This window comes from Strongylocentrotus purpuratus, unplaced genomic scaffold (genome assembly GCF_000002235.5).
Source record: "Strongylocentrotus purpuratus isolate Spur 01 unplaced genomic scaffold, Spur_5.0 spur5_scaffold_19, whole genome shotgun sequence".
Taxonomy (NCBI): Eukaryota; Metazoa; Echinodermata; class Echinoidea; order Camarodonta; family Strongylocentrotidae; genus Strongylocentrotus; species Strongylocentrotus purpuratus.
In genome coordinates this window covers 2192726-2210493 of record NW_022145604.1, presented here as the reverse complement: position 1 = coordinate 2210493, position 17768 = coordinate 2192726, and the positions used below count along the sequence as shown (strand labels likewise).

Sequence of the window (17768 nt, the reverse complement as noted above, 5' to 3'; positions counted from 1 at the left end):
GAACAATATAATATGGTGTGGTTTACTATAGTAGTGCTATAGCCTTCTCATCTTGTCAGTGAGGCTTTATAGGTCTTTAGGAGCTGTTGTATGTGTTTCTTTGTAGTCTTTTGTTTTAAAAATTTATGATTGATAAATAAATGACGATGAAGAAGTGAATAATGATACAGTAAAACCTGTTTATTAAGGTCACCCGAGGGATACAGGAGAAAGGGCCTCTATAGATGGGTGGCCTTTCTAGACAGGTTGAACAACACAGATCTCTCTCTGAGTGAAACAAAATGCATGGCCACTAAAGACACTTTATAGAGAGGTGGCTACTAGGACAGGTTTGAATGTAGAAGTAATGAAGCATTGAATGTAGTATAAGATTAAAGGAAGCATTGTATGTATATCTATTGTATGTATAACTTATGAAATAGAAGCAGCTGTGTGTTTTAATTCAAATGCAATGACTATTCCTTATTTGCTTATGCTCACTGTAAACCCAGAGGTTCAGTAATGTGTAACTTTTGTAACGTTTTAATGGTGGCCATTTTCATCTCAAGAAACTTGTTTGCATATTGCGTTTTACATCATGACTGTGAATCTGAACCTCTCCCAAAATACGCTAAAGGCTTGTTAAGATTTGGCGCGGCAGATCGCCGCAAAAAGGCAACCGCACCATACACGAGCGAAAGTAGTATTTTTAATCACGTTAGTTTCAGAGAAGCGTTTTGACGAAAGATATTCTGCAAGATCAGTGCGTGAATTTATATGGATTTTATTTCGTATCTCCTTGACTGTTAACCAAAGGCAAAACCAAAGGGTACCATGTCCAATTATGCAACGATACAATGAAAAGGGACATCAAGTTTTTAACTAAAGGTTGACAAATTGGAAATTAGAGACCACGTCTGTTACAACCGACAATTTTATTCATAATGCCTTGAATTGAAAGTTACACTTGCTATGGTCATGTTTGTGTTATTCTTTAGCACAATATTTGCCTTTAGCTCTGCAACTCAGGAGATTTAATTTTCAATATCAAACATAACTCAACTGTGAATATATTTGCAGTGGTCTAATTCTATGCATACATACTCTCTTGTTGATGTCAAGAATGATTATTCTAATATGGTTGCTCTTTTCATTCCATATAGTTTCACTGTAAAGTAATATAATAGAAAAAAAAGTCATGTTCATACAGTCGTAAAATATTGATCATTTTGTGCTATAGAGTTGTATGTCTTGTGCTGTAGAAAAATCCCCAGTACTAGTGAAATCCTTTGTCATCTATACTTTCTTTTGCAAAGAAGTCAAGATGTTGCTGAATAGTTTTTGTTTTCATTACCTTTTGTTTTGTAAATGTGGTCATATATCGCAGTATGAAAAACTTATTAAATCTAAACCATAGAAAAGATTTCTGGCTATTATGTATACTTTGGAAAAATTATTTTAGTCATAAAGCATGAAGAATTACAACAAATAGAATACACAGAGGTAAAGATGAGAGAGAGAGACAGAGAGAGACAGAGAGAGAGAGAGTGGGGAGGGGGAGGGAGAGAGAGAGAGAGAGAGAGAGAGAGAGAAGGATTATTGAGGGAGGGAGAGGTTCTAAATTTGGGCATTTACGTCGTGTGTTTGCTTCACGACCCTGGCTACATGAACAGCGAGAAGATGAGCACCAGAGGCGGGGGGGGGGGGGGGGGGGGGTTACAGTGCCCTCCCACTTTATAAATTACCCCCAAAGTGCCCCTTCTTACATAGGAAAAGTACCTCTTTAACTTTGTAAGAAGTACCCCTTTTTACATAGGAAAAGTGCACCCTTCACCTCTGATAATTTCCCTATTCAAATTTGAGAGGTTCCCTTTTTGCTTTGACAGGTTCCCCTTTTCCTTTGTAAAAAGTGCCCCTTCCCCTTTCAATAACTACCCTCTTTTAAACTCGAGTAAGCGCACCTTATATGTTATCATGTGCCCCTTTCCTTATGATAAGGGCCCCCATTTAAGAAGAGCCCTTTCCCCTCCTGATAAGTGCTCTTTTAATCTCTTATAAATGCCCCTTTTATTTTGACACGTCCCCCTTTTCCTTCATAATAAATGCTCTTTTTCCTTCTTATAAGTGCCCCTTCCCCTTTTTCATAATTACCCCTTTTCATCTTTGATAAGTGTCCAGTTTATTTTAACATGTGCCTCTTTATCTTTTTAATAAGAGCCACTTCCCCCTTTTCATAAAAGCCCCCTTTCACCTCCGCTAAAAAAATGCCCCTATTAGAAAATGATCGGTGCCCCTTTTCTTTCAACAAATGCAAATTTCCCTTTATCATTAGTGCCCCTTTTTCATTCTCATAAGTGCCTCTTTTCATGCATGGTCAGTGCCCCTTTTCAGATGCGATAAGTGCCCCTATTCACCTCTGATAATTACCATTTAACAATGATATGTGCCCCTATTCCCTTTCTAATAAGGAACCTATCCCATTTCATTAATGCCCCTTTTCACGTCTTGTAAATGCCCCTATCAAAATCTGATGGGTGTCTCTTTTCCGTCGACGAATGCCCATTTTCCATTCTCATAAAATCCCTTTTTATCCCTGACGCGTGCCTCCTTTTTTAGGTGTAAGAAGTGCCCTATTGTCACCTCTGATAATTAGCCTTTGTACTTTGACACGTGCTCCTTTTCTTTTGTAATAAGTCTCTTAACCCTTTCGATAAGTGTCCCCTTTTCCTCTCATCATTAAACGTACCCTTAATTTCAAGCGACTAAGAGCAATTCCCAACCCCCCCCCCCCAAGCTCGCTCGCTACTCTCGCTCGTAGTTATAGATGTTATAATTATGTAACTTATCAAAGGTCTTTTCAGTCTTCCGATATGAGAATGTGCTTATATTCCCATCAGGATTGGGTTTTTCCTGTTTATAAGATGTAATTTTTCGCACTGCGACCACAAAAACCTCAAAAAAAATTCCTCGCTCGGAATTGAATTTTCAGACCATCACACCTATCTGCAAAGTAAGATGCTTAAGCAATATCGTATATGATGTATAAAGAAAAAAAATATGGAAATCACCCCTCAGGCTGATAATGTAATCACAATATAGGGTATTTATTGTAACAACATTGATACCTTTAAATCTGAACTCAAAACCTATCTTTTCCGGCAACATTGCGAATAATATGTGACATATTGAGGGAGCCAGGCGCCTTTGAATGCTTTTGCAGATAAATGGCGCTATACAAATGCTGTTCATCATCATCATTTATATACCAATGTCTAAAAAAATGGTATATTTTCGGTTAGAGATATCCCTTTGAAGGTGCCCCTTTTCCAGAAAGTGCCCATTTTTGTTGGTCCCCCCCACTTAAGAAGTCGCTCCGCCGCCTCTGAATTAAGCACACTTATATTCTCTGTCAGGATGGTGGGGGGGGGGGGGGTCGATGCGAAGGGTATGTTCACATTCTACAGACACCGATTGATTTAATATGCGTGCAGTGCATATTCTCTAATGCAATGCACTCGCAAACGTGTATTATTTGTATATCAACCAATCAAATTAAGGTTTTCATGGAAGTTAACACTAATGGCAAATGTACCGTTCAATGATACATTTTAAGTGGCTCAGGCTTGGATAAGCCTCTCCAATTTAGTAAATCACGGGGCTTTTTAAATTGCCTCACCACCCAACCTCGATCTATCTCGACTGAACCATGGATCCAATCTTTAGCTCACATTAAGCACCAAGGATTACTCTGAAAGGGATAGGCCTCCACCATATATTAATTCCAGGGTTGTGATTTGATGTTTACGACGACGGAGCAATTACCTATCTAGTCAAAATGAAACAGTTGAAAACTAGTCGAAAATTAGCGGGAGAAAGAACACCACACAGGTGTTTTTTTAAATATTATTTTTGTACACTACTTTCAATTCTGAATATTTGTTTAACTATCTTTTGTTCCAAATCTTCAGCCTAGAATTGTGCGCTTTTTAAGGGGCTATTTTGTAGAAAATACCATAAAGGTGTAGAAAGAAAGAAAGAATAGCCCCCACCCCCCCTTCCCAAAAATATATATAAATTAATAATACATATACAATGTATATTATATTTCTTTCGCATGTGTTTAGTCGTCGGAGCATAATCATGTCGTACAATCATACCACACATTTGCATAATGAGAGGTGTAGAGGTGTTGTGGTCGAGTGGATATGTCGCCGGATCGACTGTCGATCACAAGGTCCGCGGTTCGAGTCCCGCCGCTGCACTAATGTCCTTTGGCAAGACATTGATCTACATTTCATATTTCATTAAAATCTCTGTAAAGAAAATACAATTACCAGCCAGAGCGTTCTCACAGATTTCCCGCATTGTGCCTTCGATTAATGAAGCTGCGACAATTGCTCTGCGGTAATTTCCTAAACTTACCGAATACTTAACTTCAGCCCTAAACCAGTTTACCTGACCCTATATCTTAACCTAAACCTAACTCAAACCCATTTGCAACAGGCTAACCCTAACCCTAACCCTATACTTTTTGCATAATAAAGTCTGGAGCGATTGTCGCCGATAATAGTCGGAGCAACACATTTGGCATCACTCAAGGGACCCGTCTCATATAGAAAGCTGCGAGTGATCCCAATCGTTCGCATTTTTTCTTTCATATTCATTATCTATCATTGCGCAACTCTGTGAGATATATAAGATCGTAAATAAAGTTTTTAATTGATTCAAGGACTTGCTTTCGATTTGAGAAGGGTTCATGAGACCGCCCCCCCCCCCCCATTTACGAGAGGAACATGTAGAAAATGAACGCAAAGAAACCCTAAACACCCCATTCAAAACAGAACAGCTCCTTGTCAAGGTGAGTTCATGAATTTGCCCATACAATTTTCAGCACAAGTGAAGCAGGCTTGTTATAACTTTTTTCTTCTAAAAGTTCATATTGCCGAAGGTTCACTTATCCGAAGTAAGGTCCGAATGCTCAACCCGAAAGTTCGCAGTTCCGATCGAGGGTTCGTCACTACGAAGTTTCGTAATCCGAAATTAAACCATGTACCATTTTCGGAATTACTAACTCTATTTATTTGTTATGAATAACCAAGAATAACCAATCTTTGGAATAATTATTAATCATTATTAAGTATCTGGCTTCACTTGTGCCTGGAAGTGGAAAAGCAACCTGAATCACTGTGACCCACGGGTCTCTTTTTCCGGTATAACTGATTGGGGTTGTGCAGTTTTATTTAAGCAGGGTTTCCTTCTCAGTTTATAAAGTGCTATCCCCGAGGGCCCTGCACAATAAAAACAATGCATACAAAATATTTACACACTATAATAAGTCCAAATATTGAAGACATAAATAACATAGTAACAAAGGTTATGAAAACAAAGATGAATAACTTAAGAAGAAATATGAATACAATATTGTAAAATGTATGTCTATTCTTTTACAATAGAGAAACCAATGCTCTCCGCATCTTTGTCTGTGATTTGAACTGAAAAGAGAGTCTTATTTCACCAAACTCGTCTGTCTTCACTTGCATCTCAAAAAGTGCTTAAAATTCTCCTTGAAGAAGACGTTGGTGAAAGCGTACAAGAATGGATTTATGGCAGAACCCATCCACAGAACGAATGTCACGAGATGGGTAAGCGCTTCATTATGAAGACCAGAGGAATATAAAAATGTATAGCATCCGTTGATATAAAAGGGCAACCAGCATAATGTGAAGGCGATCAGAAGCAATGCCAAGAACCTTGCCGCTTTTTGGTGTTGAGAACCTGATCCGCTTCCATGAATCTGCATGTCATCGTTTTCCAAGGAGGTTGTCCGAGACACAGATGATACTTGGTGGTCTCGACCTTGCCTGGTTTGGAGCTTGTTGGTACGTCTCTTCAAACGAAAATACACTGTGAGATTGAGGGCGGAGACGCATATAGCAGGAACCAGGAACTCGATTAAGAACATTACAATGAGGACGACCAGGTTCTTTCCGTACCCAAGGTCACACGCGGCTATTCTGTTCTCATCATGCAGGAATCCTGTCATTGAGGAGTAGGTGAAGGCAAGAGTCGAATGGGCAGCTAGACAGGTCATCCAGAGGATACTGCAATTGATGGCTACCTTCTTGTGGGATTGTCTCGATAGATGCCGTAGGGAATTGTGCACCATAAGGTACCTGTCGACGCTGATGGCGATGATCGTCATTATAGACATGTCCGTCGCTGTGTAGTCCAGCGCCATCAAGACGATACAAAACGCCCCGCCAAACTTACACTTACCTGTAAGATATATAGGGAAATGAATTGCCATGTCAACACCCACAAGAAGGTCGGCCACAGCAAGGTTGAGGATATAGGCGTTGGTTGTATTTCTCCGGATCCGTTTGTCCCTCTTGTACGCCAACAGGACAAATGTGTTTCCGACAAAAATGACAATGGCACACGGCAGAAAGAAGACACTGACCAACACATAGCGAACATAAGATATATCCTGTTGTACTTCAGGTATACCTGTGGTAAGATTGTAAGGATCCATCATTGTCGAATACGAAATTTGGGCATGTGGCAATTCCAGAGTCTACATCAATGTCCTGTGAACGTTCAGAAGCAACTGGATTCTTGAAGAGAGTGGGGTAAATCGTAAGGTTGTACAATTCTGTGTATATTCTCATCAGTTATGGGATTACATTACCTCAAAAAATCTTGAAGAAATTCATGAAGAAGTTTTGTTACGTTTATGCATATTATAATTATATAGAAAGCGACGACTTGTGAATGTCTCAGGGTAAAAAATCCTGACTTCTCGTAAAGGGTGGACTCTATAACGTGGTGCTGAAGTACAGTTAGAGGAGTGTTGAGGTACATGCGTGTATCCTTGATGAACGTATATAACCAAGGTGCCGCGTCCAGTGGCCTTTGAAAACACACTGAACTTATTTTCTTGAAAAGAGTGAATTCTGATGTGAACACTTGCTGAAGATGTGCAGTTCTCTATCCAAAACAAATTATATGAGCTGCCTCACGGTGATGTTCAAATGTGATGCATTCCTGAGGCTGAGGCACATGTCACCCTTTCCATCCGTCAAACATGAATTATAAGGATAGCAAAATATTAGATCCAATAGTAGAACATCCTTATGGTTAATAATAAGCATCGATGACACTCAGGGAGCAAAAGTGGGAATTGGTGAAGAATTAAAAAAGTCCCCGGCAAAAGATGGTGCTGAAGTATCGAGTAAGTAGTTAAATAATTGTCAATGATTCAATCGTAGATAACAGTTAAATCGTTGGGCTATTCCCCGGCTATTCCTAGTTAAGAATAATAACATTATTTCAGTAACACAGCCAAAACCGATTCCATGCCGACCCCAAAAGGACCGATTCATGGCTCTTCGAGGCAGATCGGTTCTTCAGCCTGTGTTCAAGTGCCTGAATGCGTGTGACAAGTTCAATGAAGCGCCCAGCGTCAGGCTAGTCGGATATCAATCGGCCGTTGCAGACATGAGCTCGAGTTTGACCATGATGACGTTTCACTCCTATCTTCCAATCGTAAAGATGGCTTAACTTGTTCAATAAATTACCCGGATGAAGCGTCCGCAGAGGATCATCTCGAAAAGCCACCCTCAGCTTATTTGATCGCCTTTCTGTCACATCATTCCCTAATTAAATGACCAGGGGTCGTTTCACAAAGCCTTTTTGCACTGACAAATGACAAAAATCATTGATAAAGTATCTACCATTTGTTTACAATAATAAATTGTCATTTTATTTACCGCAACTCGCTTTGCTCTCGATCGCTTTCAAAACCTCGATTGAGTAAATTTGAACTTCGCGCATGAATCGTCACTTTAAAAAAAACCTGGGTGACGAAGTAATTAAAAAGAGACAGACCAATATTTGTAAGCACTTTATCATTTCGCAATTTGCGTCAGAGCATAATCGAGACGACGTTTTACGATTGAAGAGTATTAGCTTCTGGATTACTAGATTACGAACACCGGCGTTTTTATATAGGAGAGGCATTAACCGGGCTGTGTCCTTTATAACCTTAATGGCTTACCTTAGTACTTGTTTTGTCCTACCCCACCCCCGGGTCATGAGACAGGCCATGTTTGGCATGGATTCGGCTGCAACGATCGAATGCTGATCGAGTAAAAAATAAAAACCTTTTTATAAATATTTCCGATGTACATGTAATATTTCGCTAATTTTCTTCCTCGTTTGGTCTTGTAGAGAAAAGTCTGGTATAATGAAGCTATTTTCTGAATCTATAAACTCATGGTCAGTTTCATTCATTCATTCATTCATTCATTCATTCATTCATTCATTCTTTCATTCATTTATTCATTCTTTCATACATTCATTCATTCATTCATTCATTCATGGTCTGTTGTCATTCACAAATCACCTCTGAATTCTATTTCCTTTCCATTTTTAAACGTGGCAGAAAAAATATTTTAACCTGTCAAATGTTGTGTTATATCCCCGAGATGTATTTGATCATAGCGTTAGGGCTTTTCCTTTTTTTATGAAACAACTCAATTTGTCTGAAATAGAGAGTCCTTCATTAATGAATTGGTTAACGGCCGCATATGTCTCTTTGTTCGCTGTTTTTAGTCGGCGTCGTCAACGAACATGATGACAGGTGTGGCATGGTCATTATCCATGCTAGGCCATCCTTTCCTAGTGTTTGCTTTCATCTCATAACCCAAACCACGTGAGGTTGTTCTCCTTCTTGGGGATGAGCGAGTGTCCTCCTGATTTGGTTCTTCGTCTTTCAACGGATCAGTAAGCGTAGTGACCATTGTGATTCGATGATGCTTCGTGCTACCTGAAGGTCGATTAGGGGTGGAGCTCGAGCTCCGTCTCCTGGTGCTCTTACGAGCCGGACTCTTCAAGCTGGATCTCCCTCTCCTTGTCGACGACCGGTCTCGTCGAGGAATTAGGAGACTCCGTGAGGAGAAACCGGGTTGCTGCTCGCGCAGGTCGTCGAGGAGTCGACGAACCCAACTTTGGCAGGCGTGTCTTGCACATTGGTTACTGGTCAGCCGTAGAGGGCGAGCTCCGAATTCTTTGATGAAGCATCTGTAGCAGTGTTTGTCTCGCCAGTATGATGCCGGCCAAAGATGATCTGTGGATTGACGGGAAAAGCAAATTCGATTAAATCAGTTGGTTTAATAGCATTCAGTATCATCATAATCATCCACCATCCTTCTCATAACAATCACCATCCTCATCATTACAATCACCATCCTCATCATTATACAATCACCATCATCGTCACCATCACCATCTTCATCACCATCATCATCATTTTCGTCATCATCCTCATCATCACCCTAATCATTACCATCACCGGTATCATGATCATCCATATTGTTTATCATGTCCATCATCAGCATCGTCATTATCATCATCATCAAACGCATATACCTCGACAACCATGACAACGGTTTATCGCGGCATAACATGGAAGACAATCCCCCCCCCCCTCCCCACTTTCTCTCCCCCCCTCTCTCTCTCTCTCTCTCTCTCTCTCTATCTTTTTCTCTTTTCCATCTGTTCCCTCTCCATGTGACTTACGAGTAGCAAACTTGAGAGCTTTGATGTCTGCTCTGTGAGCTGCTGGTCCGATGCGAGGTGAATCGAGGCTCGGGACAGGATGATTAACTTTATGGAGGAGCCAATCTCCGTACGTATCCCAGAACAGGGTTCCACTCCAGGGCTCAAGCTCACTCAGTAAGCCACATAGCAAGGGATACATATCTACAAATAGATGCAATAGACTCTGACGTCATTTCAATTTATGGTTATTGCCCGTTGAACAATTCGATTACGTAATTGTTACTTATACGCTTAATATTGAGTCTATGAATTGCAAATTGATCAAGATAGTTCGTTCGCGTGGTTGCTAACTTCTGTTAAAATCAATATTAGCCGATTACTAAAAGCACTGCTTGCACTTTCTATTTTGTTTATAATTCTTTTTTTTAAAGGTTGTCACTCTAATTTGAAGAGTCAATGAACACACCCGTCTCTAACGTCAGTATGCGTCAGGCAAATGACGCCTCGTTTGCAATCTAATAAGAGCATTAACTTGTGGGAATGGATACTGATTGACACAAATGCAAGTAATTGAATGATATATAATTATATCATAATCGAAATAATTCGTTTTTTTTTTTACTTGAAGGGATCGTGCATAATTTTTATAATTAGTTGTGCTTTTTTTTTTTATTCGGGGGAAGGGGGTGGGGGTTGATATAAGTATCTTGCAGCTGGGGTAATGAAAATATATTACAGGCCTAAAGGTTGGTTATTTAACCTAATGAACACAATCTTATTTAGTATAACACATATTTTCCCGATTACAACCGGAGTTATCTTGAGCTTAGTATTCAACGAGCTAAATATGATCTCTTTACTTGGTACTTGGTTGTTGTTCCTCCAAAAGATTCCTAGTGGAATTTAAACTGGAGGTCGAGGTGGCAGAGGGTGGACTGATTTCGGAAGGAGTGCTACTTTAAACATTGCTGAGTCAGTCAGGGATACTAATGTCGAATCGAGATCATTCCATGCTCTGGTCTTTAACATTATGTCATGTGTCCGGACAGGTTAATTTCCCATCAGACAGATATGATTTTAAACAGTGAATTGAACTAGACAACATGCAATATTTTCATGAATCTTTCCAAATATACACTTGTATACATTTTGTATATTTTGTAGTGTCCATTATCGTTGGTGCTACTGGATGAAGTTTTAGGTGAAAGTCTACAGCAAACATGTGAATGTTGCTCCTGAGAATGTGCATACATTGTATGCGGGTAAGCCTGAATCCGATGACCGGGGTAATAATGTATAAATATCTGTAAAGCACTTTGAGAGGGCCATCGGTCCTGAAGAGCGTTATAAGAACTAGCTAGTATTATTATTATATGACGTGTCCAGACACACAACCTCCATCATAACAACCCGGCCTGTTCCCTCTTTCTCCAAGATAATTATGTTGCCAAATTAAAGATGTTTTTCTCACCAATTAACTGGAAGAAGGTTTCAATCAGATGAGGTGGATCGAACTGAAGGTGTCTAGATATAGCTACAGTGTCTCTGATCTGCGAAAGCAACGCCTCCGTCTGCCAGTATATACAATAAACGAGGAAAAGAAGGGAGAAAATCACCTTGACAAGCGATGTAAATTAAGTAGATCTGCACTGCACAATCAAAAGAAAAGTTTTGTATACATAATAAAATTAGGTCGGAAATAGGAAAACTCATGAAATCAATAACGAATTCTTTTCCAAGAAAGAGATATGAACTAACAGATGATATTAATTATTAATAAGTCTCTTAACAACCACCCCGAATTTGATAAGTATTCGGATAGTTGATTCAAACCAGCAATTAAAAATAATACATGCAATATTTCATAAAACTTTCAAAAATTATGTTAGACAATATTATACAAAACGAATATGTATGGTTGTTGGGGTACTTTTTGGTCCATGCATTTTGTTAACATTCCAAAGCAAAAAGTGACACAACACCACTAATCATAGATCTACTTGCATAACACTAATGAGTAAACTGCCCATCAGGTTTTTTTTTATTGTGGGTTAGAAAAACATTTGGGCAATAATTGAAAGCCCAACTTGAGCAATGTTTCCTAAATCGCGATAACATTTTATTGTAATTTGAGGATTAAAAAGAAATATGCCCAAGTTGGATTATATTGCCCGCAAAATGTTAAGACTCGTACCGTAGTCAGACTCTCTCATGTTAGGATTTTTTTTTACCGCCCCCCCCCCCCCCCCCTTTTTTTTTTTTACAGTGCTCGGTGACCTAAGGGCCTATAGCATTGTTAGAGAAATGGAAAACAAAACATGATAAGTTGAGTATTTCTTACGTGCATTGGAATCTGTATTCTGGTTAAAAGCCGCCTTTTCCTAGTCGTAAGAAAATCACGAAATCCCATTTTGGCGCCTTTTTTTTTCTCTCCAAACACTGCAATGCAAATAAGCCCCTATTAGTTGCTGCGCTAGCTAGCTTGTAACGCAAGCACTTATTGCGCGCAGTGCGCACAAATTTAAAGCGCTCTAGGCCTACGCTTAATTGCAAGGAACTACTTTATTATCGGCTTATTTTATTAATATTTCTAATTCATGTATGCGAGCATAAAATATGGGTGTATTTTCGTTGGCGGGGAGGGAGGCTGACACCTTTTGGTCGAATATCTTAAGATTCTGAATTTTCCGCGCGCGCAAAAGTGTTGACACTTGTTTTGTAGTGAAAATAAATCCGGGGTGGGGGTGGCTATGCTGCAGCCATAGTAGCCCCCCCCCCCTCCGGCCCCCGTCTGTACATGGTAGTCTAAATGGCAGAAGAGGGAGAGAGGGGGCTACCCTTCCAGCTTCCGCACATAGAAAGAAATCTCCTTTTTCGAAACGTCTACCCCTCAGCACTGCTATAAAGGTCTGTGCAATGAGTTTGCTCATTTTGAGTGATGTTCTTCTTGCATGAACGGAGTCACTGAAGAGCTTCTTCTAATTGGTGATGTAACTGGAAATTAGTTCTTCCTTCCCAATCAGTGGAAAAATTACCTGTACTGATTGTAAAGAAAGTCAGAATGGAGTGTCTATATCAGGTGCAGATCAAAGATTTTGTTTTTAAAAGTGGGAACACAATTCCGAGAGAGAAAAAAAATACAAAAAATATAAGGAGCTTTTCTTTCTGTCGTTGGTATGTCCTTTATTGCAAAGTCATCCAAACAATGCCGTTTCAAATTAACACAGAAATAAATAAACATTTGAATCGATTAACTTAGTCAGTTTGCCTGCCTATGAAAATAATTATGTAGGATGAGGCTGTGAGAAAAAGAGTGTCGGATTATTTACGTAAAAGGGCCCTCATTCAGCGTGCCCCTAACATTGAAAATATGTTGATGGTGTATTAAGAGACTGATAAACAGGATGCGTGGGGAGGAATTATACCTTTGATGGAGTTAGAAAAGAAGCCCCGCGTTTCGTAGACTTGCTAGATGTTTTATAAAGTATTTTCAATCCACTTGACTAAAGGACATGGGCGCGGTAATACCACGAAGTTTTGATGTGTAATGCATACATTAACCTGTTTCATAGACCTACATAAGAATGTATTTTGATATTGGGGAATAAGTTGCTATTTAGTGAGCTTTCGTCCTTCGTTTTAATAGACTTACAATTCCATGAAGTTCAAAGAGTTCCTTTCATTTCAAATATCCTTTACGCCTTCGTAAGTCACGTGAACAGTTTTTTTTTTGTCGTCGTTCTTCAGAAAATTTGACAAAGTAGAGGAAGAACGTCGGAAGCATCGTTATTTTTTTCATCTTTTTTTCTTTTCATTCAGTATTCTTGAGCAGGTTTTTTTCCATTAGCAGAGAAAACCTTTGAAATTTTACTTGAATTGCGTTTTATTGAACACTCACAGACAAAACAGAGCGGATCGAGGATTATTTTCCTCAAAGTTTATCGTTCAAAAGGGCAAGCTGAGCCTATTTGAAAGGAAGTACGATATTTGCTTATATTTCCTTTAAATGACCGAAGGAAAAGAAATATACCGGCTAGCAATATGAGAAAAACAGAATGACGTAAACCCTTTTCAATTCTTCAAGTTAAGATTGTGAATGAATAGCAAATAGTATGAGGATTTGAAGGTGAGCAGACACAAGTCGTGACAGGAAAGGCAGTTCCCAAACTTTTCTTTATTTACGAAATATAGGCCAACCATAATGCACATTTTACAATTTTTGAAAACATGAATTCTCGACTCATTTTCTTGATTATATTGTTGACTTCTTTATTCAAAGTTCTCCATTCCGATTATCCTTCTGCTGGCTGTTACTTTAAAATGATTTTTTTCATTCCATTCAAGTAGTTCGCTAGACCTATTGGAAGCAATGGCTCGTAGGTATTCAATCTTCTCCTTGGAATTTTTTTCTTTATGATAAAATGGAAAGAACTCCTTTCATGGTAACATTTAAAAGATGTTAAAGGGTCTTAAGATCGAAATGAATACTATATTGAGTGGTGGAACTATAGTTACACAGGGGGACTATGGGCACGAGGATCTTTCACCCCTGAAATCGAATAATGATCACAATGATGATGATGCTACTACTGCTAATAACTACTACTACTACTACTACTACTACTACTACTTCTACTACTACTACTACTACTACTACTACTACTTCTACTACTGCTGCTGCTGCTGCTACTACCACTACTACTACTACTACTACTACTACTACTAATACTACTACTACTGCTACTACTACTACTACTACTACTACTACTACTACTACCACTACTTCTAATACTAGTTCTACTACTTCTAGTACTACTACGTATGATAACAATAACAATAATAATAACAAAAATGATAATAATGATAATGATAATAATAATAATAACGATAATAATAATAATAACTAGAATATTAATTTAATGAATAATTGATTATATTATTGATTATAAAAATGATGATGGCATAGATTATATATATATAGAATGTGCAATTCATAAACAGATAGACTCAACTATGAATGCAATTTTATTACAACAACGAGAAAGTAATGATACTTAAAGAGCATAAAGATTAGGATAATCAATAGACGAATATCAAATCATAATGGGTGATAATAACATGTGTCTGATGAAGATTTCGTGAAACAGGTGAATCTGAGATGGAGAAGATTACTGGTGTGCATTGTAGAAATGATAAAAAATTAAAATTGAATTTCAAAACGAGGAAAGTGGAGGAGATCGGACAAAAAATGTAAGAAGAGAAAGAAATGCCTCGACTATTCTCATAATACTACTACGCACGGTCCCATCAATAACTCATTTACAATAAGCACCGTAAATTGTTTGCCGCCTCCCTCCCCCCACCCCCCTTATTAGCCGGAACCACGGTACTCTACTCATCATTCCCCTTTCAGTTTGTTAAAATTTCCTATTTATTTAACTGTAGTCCATATCCAATTGGACGGATAAAATAGATGAGAATGCGCCCCCCCCGCCTCCCTATCGAATCAAAGATTGGCAAAAGCTCTGTATGCTTAATAGAAATAATATACTTGTCAGTTTTCAATCATCCCTCACACCCACAACAATCTGGTGCCGCCTCTGACTTTCATAAATTCATCTTAACACGGTTGCATTTACTTTATACAAAAATATACCAAAGGCATTTTTAATGGCCTTATCTATCCTCATTTATAATATGAGAAAATTACAACGACATTACGTAATCTAACCCTGATTCTTGCAGTCAATCCAATAGGCTATTGATATTGCCATTGATATGAGTTCTTGACAGTCCTTATTGTCATCGCGCTCTTTAGAGCCCCACATTATTTTTAAAACTCATTAACCAAAATGCTGCATCAATTTGTAGATTATATTTGACCCATAAACAATTTTTTTGATTTTTTCAATGATATAGGAAATATTTATTACCTTTCTAGATGCTGCATAATCCCTAATGGAGTGACCAAGCTGGTTCATCTGTTAAAGAAACCTCGTTACACCATGGAATACATGAGATGAAGATGACAACAAATCGAACCATAACGCCAACGCCCTCGCCTTCATCATCCTCAGCAAAACATTTGGTTTATAGTAATACACTTAAATGAGCGATTACCAAAAAAATACCCTCACCATTTGTCGCTGTTTTTTGTTTTGTCTTGTTGTTCTTTTAATGTCATACAAGTATATGAAGCTATCAAATTTTTTTCCAAAGACTATACAAACAAGCTCCCGCTCTTTAATTATGGGAAGCTTTAATAAACGATGATTTTTCTTTTTTAACACCATACAAATTTTACAGACAACATGTTATGCTCAGTATGTTAAAGATGCTATACTCTTGGAGCAATTAAATGAATATTTATTATGTGCGGACACGAACTATGATTGGTTTAAACCCGGTGTCACGTGTTTTGCGTGGCCAGCCAATTAAAATGCTTCATGGATGTGCGCATGTGCAAATGTGAAAATGCTCTGGCAGGCTGGATATAGATGACGTATGGTTACGCAAATTGCAGAAATGCAAATAAGTAAGCCTTCTTTATTGTATTTCAAAATCTTGAATAGGTACACATGAAGAATAGTCGAGTTGTCTTGGTAAACTTGTATAAAATGCCTTTCCTTTTAGCGTGTCTTTTTAAACACATTTTTCAAATATTAAGATATGCTGTCATAGACGGATGTTTATGACTGGCTGTCAAAAATACGTGTGTTGTTGCTGCAACCATTTACTTTACTTAAACAAGTATTAAAAGGACTCATTTTTAATATTGTACCCTGGGCTCCTGATCTGTTTAAGATATTCTCTTAGTGCATAGTAGTGAAGGTCCAGTTTTCGTAAGTCACATGGGAATTGGAGTGGGGGAATCAAGAGAGAGGTGGAGGGAGAGAGAGAAAGAGAGTAAAAGATAATTAAAGAGTAGTGACATTGATAAATCAATATGATATTTTGATTCCCGGAATAATTTTCTCCACTCTTTTTTCTTCAAAGGAGCTGCAGTATGAACTTTTTAACGTTTTGTTTCCCCTCCCTAAAGGCTTGATAAAGGGAATCTATAGGCTATCAAGTCTTTTCAGACGCTTCGTTACCTTGGCCTCTCTGTAAAGAGCAAACGGTTGGATATAATACGTCGGTCACACCGCCAAACCGACTCCACCCCTAGAGTACATTTTAATTCGTACAATTTGTCATATAAGTATTTATTTTCTACATAACTTCGCCTCTATCATTTGTAGTGTGTATAATGTTGATATCGATACCTTATGATAGTGTAACTATTCGCACTACTCTCTGTTTATCCTCTTACTATCTCCACTTGAATCGTTTAGTTTTTCTTCCTCCTTTTCTTCTACTTTTTCGTCTTCTTCTTCCTCTTCTTCCTAATCTTACCATCTTACAATCCTCCTTTCTTTTCTTTCCTTACTCTACACCATCTACATATTCTTCTTCAATTTTCTTTATCTCCTTTTTATATAAAATGAGTTTAGGGAGATCAAATAATAAATATGAATTTTTAAGTTGAATATTGTTTAAAACAATTATTTACTCATTCAAGCGCAGTTCATTAATTTTGATGTTATTTGATATGAATAGTTTTATATATTGTATTTTACATTTGTAAAACATCGCCTAATTCGGCCGTTTAGACCGCGATGCATTGTTGTTCTTTTATTCTCAATAAAACCATCATCAATCATCAACAAAAAAACCTATTCCACACCTACAGGTTCTTTGCCATCGGCAGTAATGTAATGTTCTGTGCGGCCTGTGTAGTCGGTCTGTTGTTAGTCTTGTCGGTGTGACTGAGGTGATAGGTGCGTTTATCGGGTATTGCCACTAGATATGTATATATCAAACCCCACTATACGAAAGTGATTTGCGGGATGTCGCGTTTATCGTCTCTTCACGATTCAAAATAAAGGCCTTGTCTCTGCGCAGCTGCTTTGCGCCGTTTGACCCGGGAAGCAGACAGTTTCTCGGAGGTCAACTACACACACATGCTTGTACACAGCACATGGCGCGCGCTAGCCTCCGAACCGGAAATTAGCCTGGGAAGGTCCGATTTGTATGTGGGGTACAAAACAGCTTTGCTTTTATCATCTCTCAGAAACGTGATTCTTGCTGTATGTCACATTAAAACACACCTTTTTGCGTCTTTAGATATGCCCATACCTAAAGACGTTTAAAAAAGGCTTTGCGTTTATCACCTTCAAAATTTGCCT

At 38.4% G+C, this 17768-nt stretch overlaps 1 protein-coding gene across 1 annotated transcript; it reads right to left on the bottom strand.

Moving 5' to 3' along the window:
- Window positions 1-5509: 5509 nt before the first annotated feature.
- LOC582305 (octopamine receptor beta-2R-like) lies at window positions 5510-6511 on the bottom strand. The gene has a single exon (XM_782262.2). It carries the CDS (start codon window positions 6509-6511, stop codon window positions 5510-5512), a length of 1002 nt encoding a protein of 333 aa, XP_787355.2.
- Window positions 6512-17768: the final 11257 nt, after the last annotated feature.

Excerpts from the sequence above, each read along its gene's own strand:
- LOC582305 (XM_782262.2), bottom strand. The coding sequence starts at position 6,511 with ATGGATCCTTACAATCTTACCACAGGTATACCTGAAGTACAACAGGAT.